General features: G+C 45.4%; 1 protein-coding gene across 3 annotated transcripts; it reads left to right on the top strand.

Annotated features, from left to right (window-relative positions):
* Positions 1-9137: 9137 nt before the first annotated feature.
* Positions 9138-19477, top strand: kansl3 (KAT8 regulatory NSL complex subunit 3). Of its 3 annotated transcripts, XM_079734515.1 has the most exons (20): positions 9138-9296; positions 9765-10040; positions 10180-10350; positions 10463-10553; positions 10702-10887; positions 11025-11156; positions 12562-12678; positions 12763-12861; positions 13113-13184; positions 13286-13360; positions 13459-13616; positions 13865-13928; positions 14031-14219; positions 15715-15871; positions 16321-16398; positions 16891-17070; positions 17465-17552; positions 17778-17905; positions 18228-18334; positions 18592-19477. In XM_079734515.1, the coding sequence occupies exons 2-20, from the start codon at positions 9826-9828 to the stop codon at positions 18823-18825; spliced, it is 2541 nt and encodes an 846-aa protein (XP_079590641.1). In that variant the 5' UTR covers positions 9138-9296; positions 9765-9825; the 3' UTR covers positions 18826-19477. The 3 variants fall into 3 exon arrangements, with proteins under 3 accessions (XP_079590641.1, XP_079590643.1, XP_079590642.1); XM_079734517.1 differs by lacking the exon at positions 17778-17905 and having other exon boundaries at positions 16891-17028; positions 18592-18728; XM_079734516.1 differs by lacking the exon at positions 17778-17905 and having other exon boundaries at positions 18592-18728.
* The last annotated feature ends 995 nt before the right edge of the window (positions 19478-20472 follow it).

The raw sequence follows: 20472 nt of genomic DNA, 5'->3' as shown, positions 1-20472 counted from the left end.
AAGCCAGTGCATCTCCGGGCCCGTTTGAAGTTTGCTAGAGAGCATTTGGATGATCCAGAACAGGATTGGGAGAATGTCATATGGTCAGATGAAACCAAAATAGAACTTTTTGGTAAAAACTCAACTCGTTGTGTTTGGAGGAGAAAGAATGCTGAGTTGCATCCAAAGAACACCCTACCTACAGTGAAGCATGGGGGTGGAAACATCATGCTTTGGGGCTGTTTTTCTGCCAAGGGACCAGGACGTCTGATCCGTGTGACGGAAAGAATGAATGGGGCCATGTATCGTGAGATTTTGAGTGAAAACCTCCTTTCATCAGCAAGGGCACTGAAGATGAAACGTGGCTGGGTCTTTCAGCATGACAATGACCCCAAACACACCGCCCAGGCAACGAAGGAGTGGCTTCGTAAGAAGCATTTCAAGGTCCTGGAGTGGCCTAGCCAGTCTCCAGATCTCAACCCCATTGAAAATCTTTGGAGGGAGTTGAAAGTCTGTGTTGCCCAGCGAAGGCCCAAAAACATCACTGCTCTAGAGGAGATCTGCATGGAGGAATGGGCCAAAATACCAGCAGCAGTGTGTGAAAACCTTGTAAAGACTTACAGAAAACGTTTGACCTCTGTCATTGCCAACAAAGGCCATGTAACAAAGTATTGAGATGACCTTTTGTTATTGACCAAATACTTATTTTCCACCATAATTTGCAAATAAATTCTTTAAAAATCAGACAATGTGATTTTCTAGATTTTTTTTTTTCATTTTGTCTCACATAGCTGTGATATACCTATGATGAAAATTACAGGCCTCTCTCATCTTTTTAAGTGGGAGAACTTGCACAATTGGTGGCTGACTAAATACTTTTTTGCCCCACTGTATATACATGCTGTGATTGCAGAGAGGCTCACAAGTCATTTTCTGCGAGTCCAAGTAGAGCTTCAAGTCTCTAATGGTTGTGATCAGAGCATGTATTTCACACTCGGCCTGGCCGTCATGGCCTCTGTCTGGCCTTGATGCCCTTCTGAAATCCGTATGCCCATCGGCCCCTCTGGCCCCGCACTGTGCCTGTTTGTTTTTTTTCATTCCCCCGCCCTGCCCTTCTTCTAGGGCTGGGTACTGTAACCCGGTATTAAACTGAATTATTACAGCATGGATCAGCTCGACGTACCCGGGTGCTGCTGTCAGTATTTGAGAAATTAAGGACAAACATATTTTATTTTAATTTAGGAGAGATAAACATTACATTGCTTTAGTTATATAACTTGCATTAGGAAAGTCAAACTATGGGAGAGGATATGTGAGGATGTTTCCCACGCTTGATGCCTATCTTGCTACCACTGATGAAGGCACATCGGTCCAAATTTGACAATGATTTCAACCAGTACTTCCCTTATATTGAGGCAAAGTCTGGATCGGGTAAGGAACCCATTCAGTGGGAATGAAAGCAGAACGCTTCCTGCTAAATTGCAGGCAAATCTGATGGATTTGTCCTCTGACCATGGGCTAAAGATGGCACATACTGAACGGTCATTGAGCTGGGAAAACGTGCACTGCATGACTTTGGCCTTTCGGATCTACTTATGTGTGAATTGACCTTCGCAGCTTTGACTCTCATCAAGACCAAGCAGAGCGTACTGAATGTGGAGAAAAGACTGGTGAGAGATTGAGCCACACCGCCTCCAGAATGATCAAAGCTTAGTGAAGACAAACCAGCTCAAGTGTCTCATTAACTCAAGATACTGATTAAAGGAGTTGAAACTGAAACTGAGTCTGAAAATAATATGTTCACTCAAAATAAGTGTAATCAGCAGTGTTGAATGCTTAAAGTTGAATATGAGTTCACTAGAACAAATTGAGAAGAATCATCAATACGCATGAATCGGGTTACTTCTGGCACGGCCACACGGCTCAAGGGGTACAAGACAAAAGGTGGGGGAGCACTGCTCTAGGTTACCTCTGGTTACTAAGCTTTGGAAAATGAGTTAGACATTAGTGTTATTCTCATTAATGTATGTAAGTTGGCTCTAGAGGAGTGGCGCCATTGGCTAGAGGGGTCTAATGTTCCATTCCTGGTTTGGACTGATCATAAGAACCTTGAATACATTCGCACTGCTAAACTTCTGAATTCCCGCCATGCCCGCTGGTGCCTCTTATTTTCCAGATTCAACTTTACCCTGTCTTTCCGTCCTGGATCAAAGAATGGCAAACCAGATGCCCTCCCGCATCTTCCCTGCCTCAAGTAGCCCAGATGAACCAAGGAATATCCTTCCTGGCCACTGTATTGTTGGGTCAGTCCAGTAGGACATAGAGTCTCTTGTGCGCTCCGCCCAACCGAACAAAGCTGCACCCAGTCAGTGCCCTGTCAACCGCCTGTTTGTCCCTCCGTTCCCAGGTCTTGCAGTGGGGTCATTCATCCCGGCTCTCCTGCCATCCTGGAGCTAGGCGCACCCAAGCCTTCATCCGCTGGAGATTTTGGTGGCCTACCATTGGAGGTGATGTTCATGCCTTTGTCTCTGCCTGCTCTGTCTGTGCACAGAGTAAGAACTCCACATAACCCCCTTCCGGCCTGTTGCAGCCCCTACCCATTCCCAAGAGACCCTCGTCCCACATTGCTCTGGATTTCATTACTGGTCTTCCACCATCTGATGGTAACACCATTATTCTCACAGTTGTTGATCGATTTTCCAAATCAGTACATCTTGTTCCATTACCCAAGCTCTTAGAGGTCCGTCGCCGGGGCTGCGGCCTCCAGTTCCTAGTGGACTGGGAGGGTTACGGTCCAGAAGAAAGGTGCTGGGTTCCAGCTTGTGACATTTTTGACAGTTCGCTCATTAAAGACTTTCTGGAGAAACATCCAGTTCCCCCAGTTAAGACGCCAGGAGGCGTCCGTAGGAGGGGGGGTACTGTAAGGGATCCTGATATTTAAGTTCCTGTTTTTTCGGCAACATGTGCTTTTATTTACATTTTGTAGGTCAGTTGGTGGTGTCATGTGCTTTTCTGTTTTTTTTGGATTACCATGTACTTTTGACTCCACCCTACTACTCCTGTCTTGATTTGAATTGCTGCCTCTTTGTGAACAAACCTGTTGCTAATGTGTGTTGATTGGTTTGTGGGTATTTAAAGATGAACTGAACTGAAATTTGAAGTTTAGTTGATATAACAGATGCATTGTCTGCCTTCTCATTGGTACAATAACAAAAAATGGCTGAACTTGCTAAAAGGGATTAAATTGTACGGTGAAAGTGTTACAGGGTGCCGCCATGTTGGATTTCAACAATCAGCTACGTCACTGGCATGGTAACCTACTCCTACTCTGTTAGCAGCCATAGCAGGTAATGAGTCAGGCTCTGAGGCTCGCTGAAATGGCTATGGAAAAGCAAACAACCAGGTCTACAGGAGGATCATCTTATTGCATTGCCCCTGGCTGCAGTAATGAATTATATAGGGCCAAGGCAGCTGGGGTAATCATACATTTCCGCAGGCTACCTTTTGAATAGGAAACTAGCCCTTAATACATGGCTGGCAGCCTTAAAACTGACTAACCCGCCGGTAGCCCCTGTCACGTCAATCTCCACAAGTTAGCACTCCGACCAGGCCCGCCGACAGGGGGGGACAAACGGGTACGTTGTCCCGGGCCCTGGACTGGCCCTGGAATGGGGGGGGGCCCATAACTGGACCCCCATAGAGCACAAGCTTGCAAAGAAGCTGGACTTCAATGACCTCATTGATGACTTTGCCACCACAAAAGTCCGGCGCATGGCATTTCGCACCTAAATAGTTGCACACAAAGTTAATGTTAAAATGTTCAAATAAATTGTTTGTTGAGTAATGAGTATTTTTTTGAATTTCCGTCATTTAAGGGTAGGGTAGGGACTGAGAAAGTAGAGGTGTGTGTGTTTTTTTTTTTTGGGGGGGGGGGGGGGGGGCCATTGAGAGAATTTTGTCCCGGGCCCAGCCAAACCTGTCAGCGGCCCTGACTCCGACCATAAAGTGTATAAACTATTACTCAGACGATATCACAGATCTATGTTTCCAAGCTGCTAATTAAACCACCGTCTGTAAACAGAAGTTCCACCATTAGATGGTCATGGTTGACCGGGACCTCTCAGCAGCAGACCGATTCAATGGCAGTGTCCATGCTCCGGCAGCACCCACACGCACACCAGTCACACCCACACGATCCGAAGGTGGAGCTGGAGCCTGAAATTGATCCCTCTCCACTGGGTGGCAGTTGGACACTACAGGCATGTCCCTCACAGGCTCAAACGCGTAACCAGCCATATTAAAATCCCTATTTTCCGCCGTGGAGTGTAGATGTTTGCGTGTCTGCAGCAACGACCTAGTCCTACCATGCCAGTGACTTCATCGGCGCTCTATTACTAAAAGACGCATTTTCTTTTGTTGCTAAAAAAAAGCTATATATAGATTTTTTTAAAAAAATGTTAGTGTCATTTTTTTTAGAATGGTCATAACTAACACGTTATCGATGTTGATTATTTCATTTCAGTTCATCTTTAAGCTCAGTGTGCCCATCAGTCTCTGTCGGATCGTGCCAGTATGTTACCTGTGCCTTGCTGGAAATAAACTCAGAAAGTTTTTGAAACCAAGCCTTCTGTCTGCAATTGGATCATTTTCTACTGAAAGCCTAACAAAGATGACCACTATCACTCCCCCTCGCCAATCTGTTGGAATTGAGTTGGTCCACAAGTGTGCGCAAATTCGCAAACGCTCAACTTGATTAATAGGAGACCGCGATTATGACAAATGTTTGGGATAGAGCAGTGGTTCCCAACCTTTTTTCTCCAGGCCCCCCCTAATTCACTTCTGATGATACGTTGCAACAAGACGGGCTGCGACGTTCTAAAAGCTGGGCAGTTCACACTGCTGCACCGGGCGGCGACGTCAGTTGGGTTCCCTAGCAACTATGAACGCTCTAGCACAGCTGAGAGCCGCAACAGCATCACGCTAAAAAGTAGCCTGACTTAGGTTTGCGATGAAGTTGCTTGAGCTAGCACCCCAATTTACCCTTGGGGGGGGGGGGGCTTTGGTCGGGATAAAAAAACAAGTGGTCAGAAAAATAAAGAATATGTTGGCGTTTTTGCAAATGTAAATAGTTAATCGCGTTTGTTTAAAAGTTTTGAGTATACCCCTCCATAGCGTAATGTAGTCCCTTTCGATTGATGCTGGAAGAAATTAAATCCTTTTTCGCCCAAAACCTCTCCAAAACCTGCTTTGATATACTGTCAGCTGCCTTTGCATTTTTCCATATGTTTTTGTTATCGAGTCTGGTTTGTTTGTCCGAATTCGTCATAACAACGGGGGGCGTGACTTAGCGACAGGTCTATTTTCAATCGCGGGGCCCATGAGATCTAAAATAGTTATTTCAAGCTTGGATGAGCTGTTATAAAGTCAGGCACGGGCGCACTGCATTTGGTACATTCTGAAATGGCGGCACTGCTCGGACGTCAATTTGCCTCTAGCCGTCAGAGGCTTCCCGCCTCCCCTTGGCTCTCTGGTGCCAAGGGGAGGTGGGGGGGGGGGGGGGGGGGGGGGTTCTATCGTGTTTTATTGCACATTTTGCACATTTTGTAACTCCCATTGATTTCTGTTGGAAGACTCATTGCTCGTTGGCCGGAAACGGAAAGGGGGGGTGTTCACGTTTGGTTGTAGTCTTTTCGCTCGGTTCTAGCCCTACTGTTGAGACGGAGAACCGGGCGAAAGGACTACAACCAAACGTAAACAGCCCCCCTCTCCTTTTCTTGCCAACAAGCAATGATTCTAGGAGGTATTCTAGTCCGCTGAGCTATGAGCCAGAGAGCTAACGTTATGGATTGTACTTATTTATAACTCGAAATTCGTCTCAGCCTTTATACCACAGATACTCTAGGGTCTATAGCAGGCATCACCAAATGGCGGACCGGGGTCCGGACCCAGTGACGGTTCTGCCCGGACCAGGTAAAATTCTAATATTCAATAAAACAAAGTGCATGCGCAGCTAATCTAGTTAATACGACAGGAGTGTCATCAATAGCCATGATAAATGTTCGCTCCTTCCAGATGAAGCTGGACATTTTCAAAGCTGATTGGAAACTTTTGTCAACGATTTGACAGCTTCAAACTTGGACACCAGCTCCTCCTGCTAATCGAGAATCCATTCCTTATCAGAGAAATCAGAGGATTTTCAAAGGAGGTTCAACAGACCTTCAAGTGGGCACATCCTGGATCTTTACAGTTAGAGCTCACTGATCTGCAAGCAGATATTACTCTGAGAGCATTTTGAAGCAACTGACTCTGCTACTTTCTGGTTACAGATTGTGCCTGAAACGATGTTCCCTGGGCCAACCAAAATAGCACTTAACACCTTAACCATTTTTGGATCAACTTACAGCTGTGAGACAGCTTTCTCTACGATGAACATTATTAAAACAAAGTACCGTTCCAGGCTCACCAATGAGCTTCTCCACATGAGCATGAGAATGGCACTTACCCCATTTAAGCCAAGATTCAAACTACTGGCAGGACAGTTACATGCCCATTTCTCTCGCTAGGAAAGGAAATTGGAAAGGGAGGAACGTGAGGAGGAAAGGAGAGAGGAGAAAGGGAGCTGCTCAAAGCCCTGCACTTTTCTTTTATTCATTCTGCCGTTTTATTTTACTACAAATGTAGGCTTTAGCCTAAGGTCCCCGTGGTATTTTATTTGAAATGTAGTTAAGACGTGTAAAAAAAAAGGGGGTGGGCAGCTCAAAGGTCTTTTGTTAATTTTTTTTCTTAAAGATGCACTTTTATTTTGTGGGACTGGGTACCAAGGGCCCCAATGGGGGGGATCCAAAGTAAAATTTTGTTTGTAATTTCTCATTCTTTTTCTAAGTTATTCATTTGTTAGTAGCTTGGCTGAATAAACATTTTAATGACTGAACTTTCTGTACAAAACAAAGTGGAGGCTCACTGTCACCCCAAATGGTTTAGTCCACTGCTGCACAAGGATTCCCTAAAACAGTAGCACAGCTGATCTCTAGTGGAGTACTCATGCTGAAGAGCTAATTTGCACCACGATAGTCACGCCTTCAAGACAAATTAAGGGAAATCTGAGAAAGAAAATAGAAAAAAAGCTGATGGAAAATAGCTCCTAATTGATTTATTTCAAAAGGAAGGTGAACACAACGGTTTAAGAGTGGTTTAAGAAACATGGCCTAAGAAGGGTTTAAGCTAATATCAGCAGTTGTTTAGATTGAAGGCAGTCAGTGATCTAGCTTGGAGCATAATTGCATTGTAAAACATGAATTAAACAATATAACACATGAATAAGCATTATATGACATCTACAATGTCATATTACATTATGTCTATCAATTAAGTAAAATACAGAGCCATAAAGAGTGGAGTAGTGGCATGTCACTCATCAACTCCTGATGTTACTGAGGAGGGAGACAAGATGAGCTCATATAGTGGAGACTCAAGGTTATTGGCTTGGAAAGATGAATCTGGATTCTGCAAAGTAAAGTAAAGTAAATCATCTAGTGAAATCTTGTTCAGTTGTATTTTAGTAAAGTGCATTTTCTCAAAGTATGGGTTAGAAAATAAGCTAATACTTAACTATTTTTAAGCTTTGTCTTATAGCGTAGTAATGATAAATACAAAAATAAACATGAGCAAACCTCTTTGACCATGGCAAAGCTACAGTATGTTGAGGAAAGGAGGGTTTAAATGTGGGGAGATTTCAAACAGTTTATTATATCACAGATTATTATAATTGTTTAAATGTGGTATGAACAGTTCATTAGTGACTACAATAATAATAACCACTACAGATTTATGTCTACAATTGTTTGCCCAATTATTTTTTATTTTGTGGATCAAGAGAGGAAGGGGGCCCACATAGACTGCTTTTGTATAGGGCCCAGAGTTTGGGCTACACCCCTGCTTGTGTTCTATTTCAATACTTATTTGGATTAAATTGGCCCAACTTTACGTTTATAAAAGTGCACTTTTAGTTTAAGATTAGTAAACTTTGAATACAACTAGTTCACAGACTGAAAGGATCTAAGAGGGAAGAGAAACTATATTGTTACTATCACTCACTGTGATAATGATAGTGAAACATGGGGAATGAACGGTGGTTAAGATAATTACTTAAATAAATCGACCTAATCTAGTACTCATACTGCTTTCATAAGGAAGGCAAAATTAGAAGACATAAATCGTAATTGTGCACCATAATTTAGCGTTAATGTTCCTCATGGAAAACATAACGTTAGGTATTGACCTAAGTGGTTGACACAATTTTCCTTAAGCTGAACAGCTGCATGTCACTGAACACTTTGAAAGCACATTTCTCCCAAAGCATTGAGCATACCATCGTCAATGTATTAAACATGCATTCATTTTATATATTTAGTATTTTAAAATTTCTAAAGTTAGAACCCTCTTTAATGGATAGCATATCGCCATTTTCTTTAATCAAATAACGTTAACAAAACAGCCAATACAAAACCCAGTCCCGTCCCAGTCCGTGTCCGAGTCTCAGTCCCAGTCCGAGTCCCAGGCCCAGCCTATGCAGAGTAGACAGGAGCCGATCTAAGCTTAAATCGGGTGTCCTGATGCAGAAACAAGTTGATGAAAACAAGAGGCTTAACATGATAATATTACATGGTTCAGTAAAATGACGCTCACTTAATTCTTGTCTTACCATCAAATTTGCAAACTCGAGTCCCGATGACTGCGTGGTAGTGATAAAAAAAAAAGTCTTTCATCCATATAGCACATCATTGTTATTTGTGTATTCGTAATTATACACATATAATTATGATGTAAGATACTAAAAATGTCATTGATTAAATTGCGGCGTTGTGTATGTGCGTGTTTTATACCCTGAGCACAATGTAATTGAGGTGACATGAAATGTAAACCCTCGCAGATTTTATAACAATTTGAGTTAAAGTTGAAGTTTCAGTGTAATTAAATATGAAAAAGAAATACAAATACTAGGGTTAGAATACTAACTTAAAGATCTGACGCAACGCAGAACAACACCATGTGACGCAGCCGCGCCTTCAAACTGGTTGCCAGGTTTGCTTACAAAGATTTCCGTGAAGGCTGTATTTAGGTATTTGCCCTTAGAACGGTTTGCTGAAGAATCTGGCAACTCGGCATACAACAAAGGAAAACTAGCGTAATCATTACGCGCGTTTATTTTTGCCTTGTTTTTATTATTTACGCAACGTAGTGTAGTTGTATACTTCCGTTTGTCTGACTACGGTCTTATCCTCCACGACTGATAAAGCATGGCCGAACAAAGTTAAACGGTGAGCTCGGGTTGCCCTGTCAAGTGCAGTGCTCTGTACGCTAAGTGACGTTAGCTAGCTTGTTGCTAATGCTAGGCGAGAGGATCCTGTTTAACAATAACGTCACGTGTGTCACAGCGTCCATGTACCGTGTAACATGTACCAAGTGGTCTCAAGCGTTACACAGTCAGTAACGTTACGTTATACACGTCCGTGAAGTCAACGTAGTTCACCTACGAGCCTCCAAGCCTCTGCACACACATGGCTAGGTAGACAACAGTCACTCCTCTCTGTTTACCAAACTGATACAGTACATGCGGTTTACTGTATTCAGAACTGTTATTTGGTTTTATCTTGTAGGAGGGAAGCTGTGCATTAATCTTCATGTGTAATCTAGTCCCCTTTTTAAATGGGAGAGGGTTGGAGGTGTGTCACAGCCTGGGGTGTAAGACTGGAAATGCACTGGCTCTTTCTATGTCCCTTCTCCAGCACGGCGTGGATCCTAACAGACTGATCATCCTTGCTAGGGTCCTCAGTGACCCCAGAGAGAATGCACCGCTGTGGGGACAAAGACTTCCAGACATCGACCAGAAAAATGGGCACATCGTTGCTCTTCCAGCTGTCAGGTCATGAACGAGAGCTGGACCTGGTGTTCCTGGACCACAGCTACGCCAAACCCTGGAACGCACATCCAGACGCCAGCAGCGCCCGGCCCACCAGAGCGCTGTTCGTCACCGATCGTCGTCGGCAGTCCGATGGCCCATCGTGAGTAAAACGGTTAACTTTTTCCTCCTGGTTATTTAAACCGATACATGGGCCACAGCTGTCCTGTATCCCTCTCTCCGTTTCATCATTGAATGATCCTCTTGCCGTCAGCGATTTGTAATTGAATCTTTCTCCTTAGAGAGTCGGATGCGGTGCTGGATATTGAGACGGTCACACCCACACCCATCCCCCTGTATGATAACCAGAAAGCCCGGAGTGTGATGAAGGAATGCGAGAGACACGTCTTATTTGCTCGAACCATTGCTGATAATCCCCCGCCCCCCGACGACTGGGAGGACCACGTCAACAAGTAGGAAGCACATGCAATACCCCATTTACCCCAATCTATTAAAACACTATTTACTATCTAGTCCTTCCCTTTTGACCTGGTGTTTTAGTGATCCATCTTCTTTCCGTTTCAGAACTGGGTGGTCCTTGGTGCAGAACAAGTTGTTCAATAAACTGCTTAAAGCGCTGCAGACCGAACGACTGGCCCGGCTCGCCAACGAAAATGTGAGTTAATTAGTAAAGACACCTGCCACTATTGCCTCATCACTTTGTACAAAAGGCCATAGTTGGTTTAAGGTCGTCCTTTTTCCAATGTGACATTGTATCCATAATAAGAGTCTTCTTATCACTAATCTTCTTGCCTTGGCTGCAGGCCTGCAATGAACCAGTCTTGCGTAGGATTGCTGTGGATAAGTGTGCCAGGAAAGTGCGTCATGCGCTAGCTAGTGTCAACTGGGACACGAAGCTGACTCAGTGGTTGCACACTACCTTGATCGAGTCCTTGAGCCTCGCCATGCTCGCTGCCTATCTGGATGTCCTCCAGACCCTCAAAAGCAAGGTGGTTTTACTTGATCTATATCCACTGCACCGTATTAATGACTTATTAACAGTTTCTATTACTCGGATGAGAAAGCTTCATGTGTAGTGTTTGGGCAAAGTCTTATTGCTTTCATCATTCCCTCCCGCTCTGGCCAGCTGCCATCCCTGATCGACAGGATGCTGCAGACGTCCTCTGCCAAGAGCGGAGCGGCCGGTGCAGAGGCCCTCTCGCTGTTACTGAAACGTCCCTGGGACCCGGCAGTGGGGGTCCTGGCCCATAACAAACCGGTTTGTTTCCTTCTTCCCTTTCCTTTATGGCACTTCAGTCTGTGTTTACCCTGTTGTAGGGCTGGGCGATATGGACCAAAACTCATAGCTCGATGTTTTTTGTTCGAATGGCGATATACGATACTATAACGATATTTTGAACAAAACGGGTAAGGTGTGTAGTTTTACCTCCACGCCACACGTATTCACCATCAACCATTTATTTAGGTTTAGGAAAAAATAAACTAAAAAATAACTTCATGGTGTGTCTTTTTAAACTGTATTTGTAACCAGCATTCATAGTGTTGATCAGCAGAGAAACAGTCCGCCAAAGACGTTGACGTTGCTTAGCAACCGAAGACGCTGGGATTGACAAGTTACCGGACTATTTGCGGAGTGATACCAAAGACGTCATTAGAGGCAAAAAATCCTATTGTTTTCCTTGACAGCCTCTTCTTTAATTTGAATGATTTTAGCTTGTGCCCACGATAAATCACACACAAGCTTAAATCATTCTAATTAATGTGCTTTATTTCAATCTCGCACTATTGGAGCACGTATACTCTCTTGCGCTCCGCCTCCAACTACGAGATGGTTAGTGTTGCACCTTTCCTCCTGTCGGCTCCCAGACCGAGGAGCACGTTCCCTCCAGAGCCGATGATCTCTCGGGGGCAACACCCTTCACTTTGACCGGCAGTGGGTCTGCTTATAGGTCGGAATGAAGTGGCCACCCATTCTTGCTGGATACAATAATCTTACACACAACCAGACTCGATCATTACTTCACTAAACTGACATGCACGCTACTGCTCGCTCCCCTTGCTCGTCCACTCACACGCTGACGTCACACACACACACACACACACACACACACACACACACACACACACACACACACACACACACACACACACACACACACACACACACACACTGCTAGTAATATGCGCACCAGATACTTTCTGGTGCACACAAGATACTTTCTCGTGCTCACCAGATACTTTCTCGTGCGCACCAGATACTTTCTCGTGCTCACGAGAAACGTTAAAAACTTTTTTTTTACCCCATGTCCCTTTTACGGGTTCCGTAGTCTCTACCACCGTGTCCGCCATGTTTTTGTTCAAAGTTTGTTGTGATGCGTAACATGGGTGGGAGAACACTACGTACATGTAAGGGGCGATATTGAGCAGCTGAACATGGCTTGTAGGCTCACAGAGCAGGGGTCGGCCTTATAAAATAGCGCTCGCAAGGCAACATCAAAATAATACATAATATACCGGTATGGCGATATTGTCTCCACTACATATCTCTTTCAAAAATATACCGGTATAAACCTTACTACCGTTATATTGCCAAGCCCTACTCTGTTGCACAAAAACAAGAAAAGTTTGTAAAGCACAGAGGTCTGTTTTTGTGTCTGTTTCAGAGCAAGCTCCCTGGCTCCCCCCTCATCCTGATCGCCCCCTCAGGCCCCACCAACCCTGCCCTTTCCACCTCTCGGAGAATGAGGTTCTGGCAATCTCAGCTCTCTTGTCTCGGAAAGGTCAGTGGAAAAGTCTGCATACTTCAGCCACCCTATTGTTTTTGTTTTCTCATGGTGTGCTTCACTTTTATTTAATTTTTTTAGGTCATTCCAGTGAACACCCATGTAAACAGTGGATCAAATGTTGGGATTAATCAATGTCTGGAGCACATGTTGGGGACCGTGAGGGCAAAAGTCATGGAGGTATGCCGTTTTTTCTCTTTTCTTGGCTTGTTTATAGTTCACAACCGATTTTGGTGTGTGGCGCAACTGTCTCTTTTCGTGGTTTAGGATATCAACTTTTGTCTTAGTCCAAGCTTTCAATAATTTGTTTTCTTAATGAACAGCAAAGCTTACCCTCATTTGATGCTTTTGAATATGTTTATTTATTTTTTTCAATCATAAATCCCACAACACTACACGCGAACAAAGTGTTTATACTGTTTTCAATGCAGGTTCACAGCCATTTCCCTCACAAACCCATTGTCCTGGTGGGGTGGAATGTGGGAGCACTTATCGCCTGTCATGTGAGTGCTCTTTTATCCACTGTTTATCCACAATGTTTACATTCAGACTTTTGTATTCCTGGCTGTGATGCAGTGTTTGACTTTTCCCTTTCCAACGGCAGGTCTCGCTGATGGAGTATCTGACAGCTGTGGTGTGTCTGGGCTTTCCCCTTCTAACTGTCAATGGACCAAGAGGGGTAAGCTCTCACCGATGAAGTCAGGTCAACACACTGTCGTGTATGGCGGCCTCTCCTAAGCGTTTTTTTTGCTGTTTGCTGTGTCCCTGGGTGGGCAGGATGTGGACGACACGCTGCTGGACATGAATACGCCGGTGCTGTTTGTGGTGGGGCAGAACGCCCTGCAGTGCAGCACGGAGGCCATGGAGGAGTTCAGGGAGAGGCTGAGGGCAGACAACAGCATGGTGGTGGTGGGAGGGGCTGACGACTACCTCAGGTGTGTCTTCAGCGCCGTGCACGCCACCGCTTCACCGCCTACTTTACCACATCATGGTGTCATGGTGTGACGTTTGACAAAGTCATGGTGTGATGATTTCATGGTGGATGCTGGTGGATCTCTATCTACTGTACTGTTCCCTACAGTCAGGTCATTCGGGTGGTGGCGGTATTGATAGTAGCAGTAGTATCGGTGCTGTTAGTAAAACAAAATAGCAATAGTATTGATGTTGTGTTTTCCCCTTCAAGGATCAACTCAACCAAAATGAAAACGGAGGGACTCACTCAGACCATGGTGGATCGCTGCCTGCAGGTAACACAGACATGTCCCTATTCAGCGGCCGCAGACCTTTTTCTTTCATGTTCAATAGACACAGCCTTGCTGACGCCACGTTGTACTGTTGGCGGTGTGTAGGACGAGATAGCGGACTTCCTGTCCGTGGTGCTGACCCGGGCAGAGAGCCACAGCCACGGCTCAGGGGAGCTGAGGGACCTGGACACGGAGAAGAAGAGGAGGCCCCGGAGAGAGCTGCCCTTCGACCTGGAGCGGGGCCGGCCCTCGTCGCCGGCCATGAGGCTCCCCATCTCCCCCTCAGGCTCGGAGGTCAGTCCTCAGTGTGCTGCGTGACCTGGAGAAAGTGTTCAGCTCAGTCTTTGATTGGTTTAAATTAGGGCTGCAACTAACAGATTATTTTGATAATCGATTAATCTGTCGATTATTCTTTAGATTAATCGATGAATCGGATAAAAAAAATAAACATTAGTAATTGCCGCATCTTTATTCAAAAACTGAACATTACTTCAAATTCACAGTGCAGACTGAAGTGTAAAAACACCAGGTTATTGCTCCAACGTCCCGGAACTATTAAAAGTAATATTAAATGATAAAAAAATAAAAAAACATTACTGGGATAACACAAGAAAAACATACAATGAATGATAATTTATAAATCTACAGTATATAAGGGATGTCCATGGTTAACCGATAAGATCTTTAACCGGTAAATACTAACGGTTAAAAATAAATTAAATCATCTTAATTTCTCTCATGACAGGAGATCGTTAATTTTTATTGATATTGATACCATTTTCGAGACTCCTTAACGATCTAAGTCTTTATTGATACCACTATTGATACTTTTCTATTATTTTGTTGAAATAGAACTTGTATTATTGCTTTAATTGCTGATAAGATGATCATAGCTCAAGATAGGACGTTAAACAGGTCATAATTCCGTCTTTACTATCTATTTAATATTGCTGGGAAAACAAGTTTTCGCCGAAATCTCAAATTTAATTCTTTTGTGTTGCATTTGAACGCATCAATCATATTACTGAGCCGACCTGAACACGTCACATTTGACACTGTTTGCTACTTTTTTTTAAGCTAACTAGCTCTCTATCCTGCCGATTTTAACATGGATTTAAAAACGGGATTACTATTTTTAACTGACGGGACTTTCTACACCGTCCGGTTGTGTGATTACGACCGCTGCTTTGAATGACTGTTGATGCACGTGGTGCCGACTCCGAGCCCGTCTGCACACCGTCTGCAGCAGCAGCAGCTGACAGAGTTTTTGGTTGGACTGGACGGATACTGAGTTGAAGGGTTTTTTTAAACCCAAAGACAGTGAAGGTACAACACTTTTATATAGGCCTACAGTCCAGTGTTAAGATATGACCAAAATACAAGCTGTGGTCGCTCACACTAAAGCTCGCTGTGGGCTTGCATGAACCATGAACCAACCTGCCGGCGCCTACGAGTGACGTATTAATCACGTGACTCAACGAAACGATGACCAACTTCGTTCCCAACGCTTTTAGTAATCGATTTTTATCGATTATATCGATTCGTTGTTGCAGCCCTAGTTTAAATTGAGAAGGACATTTTTAAAAATGATCACTACATGAAACTAGATGTAATATTGAACCGATGGATGGACTGATGGATGATCATAATCATCCTCAGCGTCGTCAAGCTATCTGCTATTGGCAGAATCAGCAACAACATTGTGTATTGAGGTTGTTAATGGAAGAACATACTGTCCTAGCTGGTCAAATGTTGTGTAAAGATCACCAATGTGCTGCTGTGCCTTCAGGATCTTTCCAGCATCTGCAGCAGTCCCACCTCCAGCCCCAAGCCCAAAACCTCCGGCCTCTCTCCAGCTCAGAAGTCTAGCCTGATCACAGCCACACAGCTCCTCAAGACACACATGCAGCGCTCCGGCACCACGCTCACACACAAGCAAGCTCAAGGTACGTCTGGCCGGCTTCCACAGGCTGGGACACCACAGGGGCCGCAAAGTGCCCTTGTGTACTACCGGCATTCGTGCAATGGGCCTTCTGCCCAGACGTGCCCCATCTCACTGTTGCCCCCCCCTCGCCCCCAACACGCAAACACACATGCACACAAATACACACACGCGCACACACATGCACACTCACACAGACACTCACGCATGCACATGCACACAGTCTGGTGTGAATCTGTCAATTGTGAGTAACACACACCCAACTGCCACGAAGTGTTTCTAGGAATCATACATTCTTTATCTCCTGTCTGTTTATAAGATGACCAATGTTTAGAGATAACCGAGTCATGACATCAGCAGGGTCAGGCTGGAATATAACTGTAAATACTCTCCCTCATCCCTCTTCTGCCTGCTGCTCCTCTCTTTCCGTCCTCTGTTTCCAATTCATTCCAGCTCAGTTTGCAGCTTTTATGAAACAAAACATGCTTGTGAGGAAAAACCTTCCTCCGGGCACCCCTCCCTGTGTCTTTGGTAAGTATCTGTCCCCTCTCTCTTTTCTTTTCTCTTCATTTTCTTCTTCCTGCATTACTGACATACCTTAATGGCTGTATTTCTCTTCCTCCGTTTCGTTTGACGCAGCATACCTACTGGCAGCTATTTTGTACAATGTTGTTATTATTATTATTATTATGCAATGTTTATGATTGTTTGTTCAGCACTGTAAAGTTTAGGAAACCTTTTCACCCGCTTGAGTTACATTATGATTAGGACTGAGAAGGGGCAAACAGCAGCATATTTACATTTACATTTAGGGCATTTAGCAGACGCTTTTATCCAAAGTGACTTACAATAAGTATATTTGTCAGAAGAAAGAGAAACAATATATCGCTGTCTGTACAGTTAGGATCTTCATAGAACCAAGTGTCCAGTACTTACAAATGTTAGGTTAACCCATTCCCCGCTTAAGTGCAAGGACGTACAACATACAATAAGTGCGTACATTAAGTTCCGCTCCTTCCACAGTGCCGGTGTCCAGCGACCAGGCGGAGGGCATGGACCGGGATGAGTTCCGACCCCACGGCAAGAGGAGGCAGACCCCCAGCCCCACGCCCGGCCGCGGCTCCAAGAAGGCCAAGATCAAGGTCACCATCGTATCCCAAGGCGAGTCAGCAGGGGGCGCCCTCGCTTCTTCCACGCAGGAAGGTAGACACTTGCTCTTCACTGTAGCACTCCAGTAGGGCTGCACACGGGCACTGTGTACTTTCAAAGGGCATGACTGACGCTTTGGTTTTTCCTTCAATGCTCCTCGCTGCCCTAGACTGGATACATTTTAATTTGTTAATATATTTATTATTGTTGTATTGAAATCCCAAATTTTTAAATTTAATTTTAAATTAAATTTAATTTCTTTGTGCCAACCCCTCCCCCTAGACCCATTCAATCTAATTGCCCTTCCAGTCAAAAGCTAAATTTGGGTTTATGGCAAAAAAGAATGTTGGCCCGAGGGAAGCTTGACTGGAGGCGCTTCTTTAGAAGCCATTACGGGCAGCTTGTTTACCTCCCGATTTAATGGCCGTTTCCGGCTCTGCACGTACAGCCGGGGCCTCGGGGAGGCCAGTGACCATGACGGTGAGCCAGACCGTGGCTGGGGCCAAGGAACTCTCCGGCCTCCTGACAGCTCAACGGTAGGTCCGACCGCCCTGCCACCCCCCTCCAACCCCACTAGACCCCTTACCTTCGCTGACACCCCTACACGCTTACCATGCCCCTCATGGTGGGCCGACCTGTGCTCGCCGACGGCGTTGACGAGGTGTGGGCTGCGGGCTCGGGGGTGGGGGAGCCGGCTGGTAGCCAGACGCCGCTCTGTGGGCTAGCTCCTGAGGAGACTGGTTGGTTGTGTGTCACTGCAGGTCTGCTAGTGTCTCAGAGGTGTCTAGTGGCCTGTCTGCAGGCCCCAGCTCTCTCGGCAGCGTGCAGTCTTGCATGGTGTCGTTGTCCTCCGCACCAGCCCAGGGGCCGGCTCCTGCTACCTCCCAAGGTATCTGCTGTCCCGTCCTGCCTGTGCATCACTCTCAGCTCGCCCATCGATATCACTACACACGGCACGGACCACCTCGCTGTTTACCCAGAGCTTTTGATGTCTCCTCTGAGGTTGAAAACAGCCATGGAACACACCGTGTGATGGCAGCGACATTGCCTAGTAAACATTGCCATTGATTTGTTCCTGTTGCGCCATCTGTCCTAGTCTGTCCCCGACCTTGCCCTTTGAACATGACTTTTACAGTGTGTGTACTGCCTCTCCTGTGCGGGTGTGTGTGCATGTGTGCCACTGGAGTCACCGATGCTGTTTGTGTGTGCAGCGCCGTCCGCCAGCAGTCTGCTCCAAGGCCTAAGCTTCAGTCTACAGGAGATCGTCACCAAAGCTCCTAGCTCTCCCGCCACATCCGCAAGCACAGGCAGCACCCAGGTACAACGCACGCATCCACCTCGTGTGTTACCGACATGGCGAACTAGCACCAATTAGACTCCTACTCGTCCTTCTCCTTCTCATGTCGCTTGCTCGTTGAGGGCTTGGAGTTGAGTGGGGTTGCCGTCTATTTCATCTGAATTGAGTCGTGATAAAGGTCCATGTCAATAAAGTTGACTCCCTGACTGGTTGGTTGTGTCTGTGGTCAGAGGTGCGTTGTGATCAACTGCAGCTCATCTGGTGTCTGTGCTCCACAGGTGATGTCTGGGAGGACCCAGGGCCAGGTGCTGAGCTCCATCTGCAGCAGCACCCTGCTGCGGGCGGTGCCGGTGACCTCCGCCGGCGGCGTGTCCAAGACCACCGCCATCCACCAGCTCCTCACCAACGGCGGCCTGGCCAAACTGGCCAGCAGTCTGCCCGGTCTGGCCCACATCAGCCACAGCCAGAGCGCCGGTACGTCTCGGACCGCCAAGCCCAGACGCCCGCGCTGAGCGCCCAGGGTTCCTTCCTCCATGTGGTGGGGACACTAGGTCAGGGTGGTCCTGTCTGCTCCGCTACAGGACGGGGCTGTCGGCTATCGGAGCACATAGCGACCCTGCGAGAGCGTAACCAATGCTCCCGTCTTACAGTTGCACAGATGCACAGCCCCGCTACGCAGGACATATTTTGTGTTGTTGTTGTTGTTCTTTTCTCCTCAATATTTCTGTTTGGAAAGAGCCATAACATCTTATATGATGTGATGTCCAAACCTTAGTTTGACAGCTCCTTACTCATCATGTGAAGTGGAAGTGGACTGGATGTGGAATGCTTACATGTTGGTGCAGCGGAAGCCCAATTTGATTTAGGAGAACTGTAACCATAGTGACAAAAGAAAACAGAGGGATATTGATGGTAACAAAAAACGAGTATCAAAATGATTGGGGCCAAATGACATTGTTTATGTATTCCAAGATTTCTCCATCTTGAGAGATTCACCATTTTATGTTTAATGTGTTCATTCTGTGTGCCTCTTCATGTAACATTTGGAAACCTGTTCATTAAATCACGTTCAACAAGCACACATTCTCATTATGAGAGGGCTTCACTCTAAGATACTAGTGGGGTGCAAAGCCTTTCAGTTCCAATCATTGCAATAAAAAGTTAAATCCAATCCATGTTTTCTTCATTTGAGTGTGTTAAAATCGTTCCTCCATTTTCATGCTGTGCTTGTTTATTGAACAGTGTCATGTGTTCCATCACGACCATTAACGCCTTAACCATTTAATTTGCTTAGAACTAAAATAAGAGCTTCATTATGACAGCCGTCTTGAGAAATATGAAATGCAAAATTATAATATTTTATTTTTTGTACTCCTTGTTGCTGCATGTCCTTGTTACAAGCTTCTCCAGGACTGCATGTCCATCTTCTCCAGGTTGTGTTGAGGACTGCTTTCTTTATATTGTACTCCTTGTTACTGTATGTCCATCTTCTCCAGGTTATGTTGAGAACTGCACTATGCGTCTTTATATTGTAAACCTTGTTACTGCATGTCCATCTTCTCCAGGTTGTGTTTAGGACTGCTGTGTCTTCACATTGTACTCCTTCTTACTGCATGTTCATCTTCTCCAGGTTATGTTGAGGACTGCTGTGTCTTTATATTGTACTCCTTGTTGCTGCATGTCCATCTTCTCCAGGTTGTGTTGAGGCCTGTTCTTTGTGTCTCGTCGGTAGGGCAGAAAGCCCCGACGTCTATCATGGTGACCCTGCGAGGATCTCAGCCCAGAGTGGGATCATTAAACCAGCCTGCCGCTCTGACGCTGGCGAAGACTCCAGACCCAAAGGTGTGTTTGGTGTTGGTACTTCATGAAGTACATCTTTGAGGAGTCTTCTATTTATTTCTAACGTTTTTTATGATGGGGTACATCGTTGAATTAGCTCAGCCATTATTGAATATCAGCCCAGATCATTTGTGATTATGTTTTTCTTTCTGCTGTCTTGTTGCTGCCATTAACGTCCGTTCTTTACATTGTGCTTCACACTGCCCACATCATTATCTGCACCACCAAAAGGGATTCTTGGTGCCATTACACGTGTTTACTGCCATGGCAACTGCACTTTCATGAGAGGGGGAGGGGGAGGAGGAATGTGTGTGTGTGTG

The sequence above is a fragment of the Pollachius pollachius genome (assembly GCF_949987615.1).
Source record: "Pollachius pollachius genome assembly, chromosome: 1".
NCBI lineage: Eukaryota > Metazoa > Chordata > Actinopteri > Gadiformes > Gadidae > Pollachius > Pollachius pollachius.
This window is presented reverse-complemented; position numbering and strand designations above follow the sequence as displayed.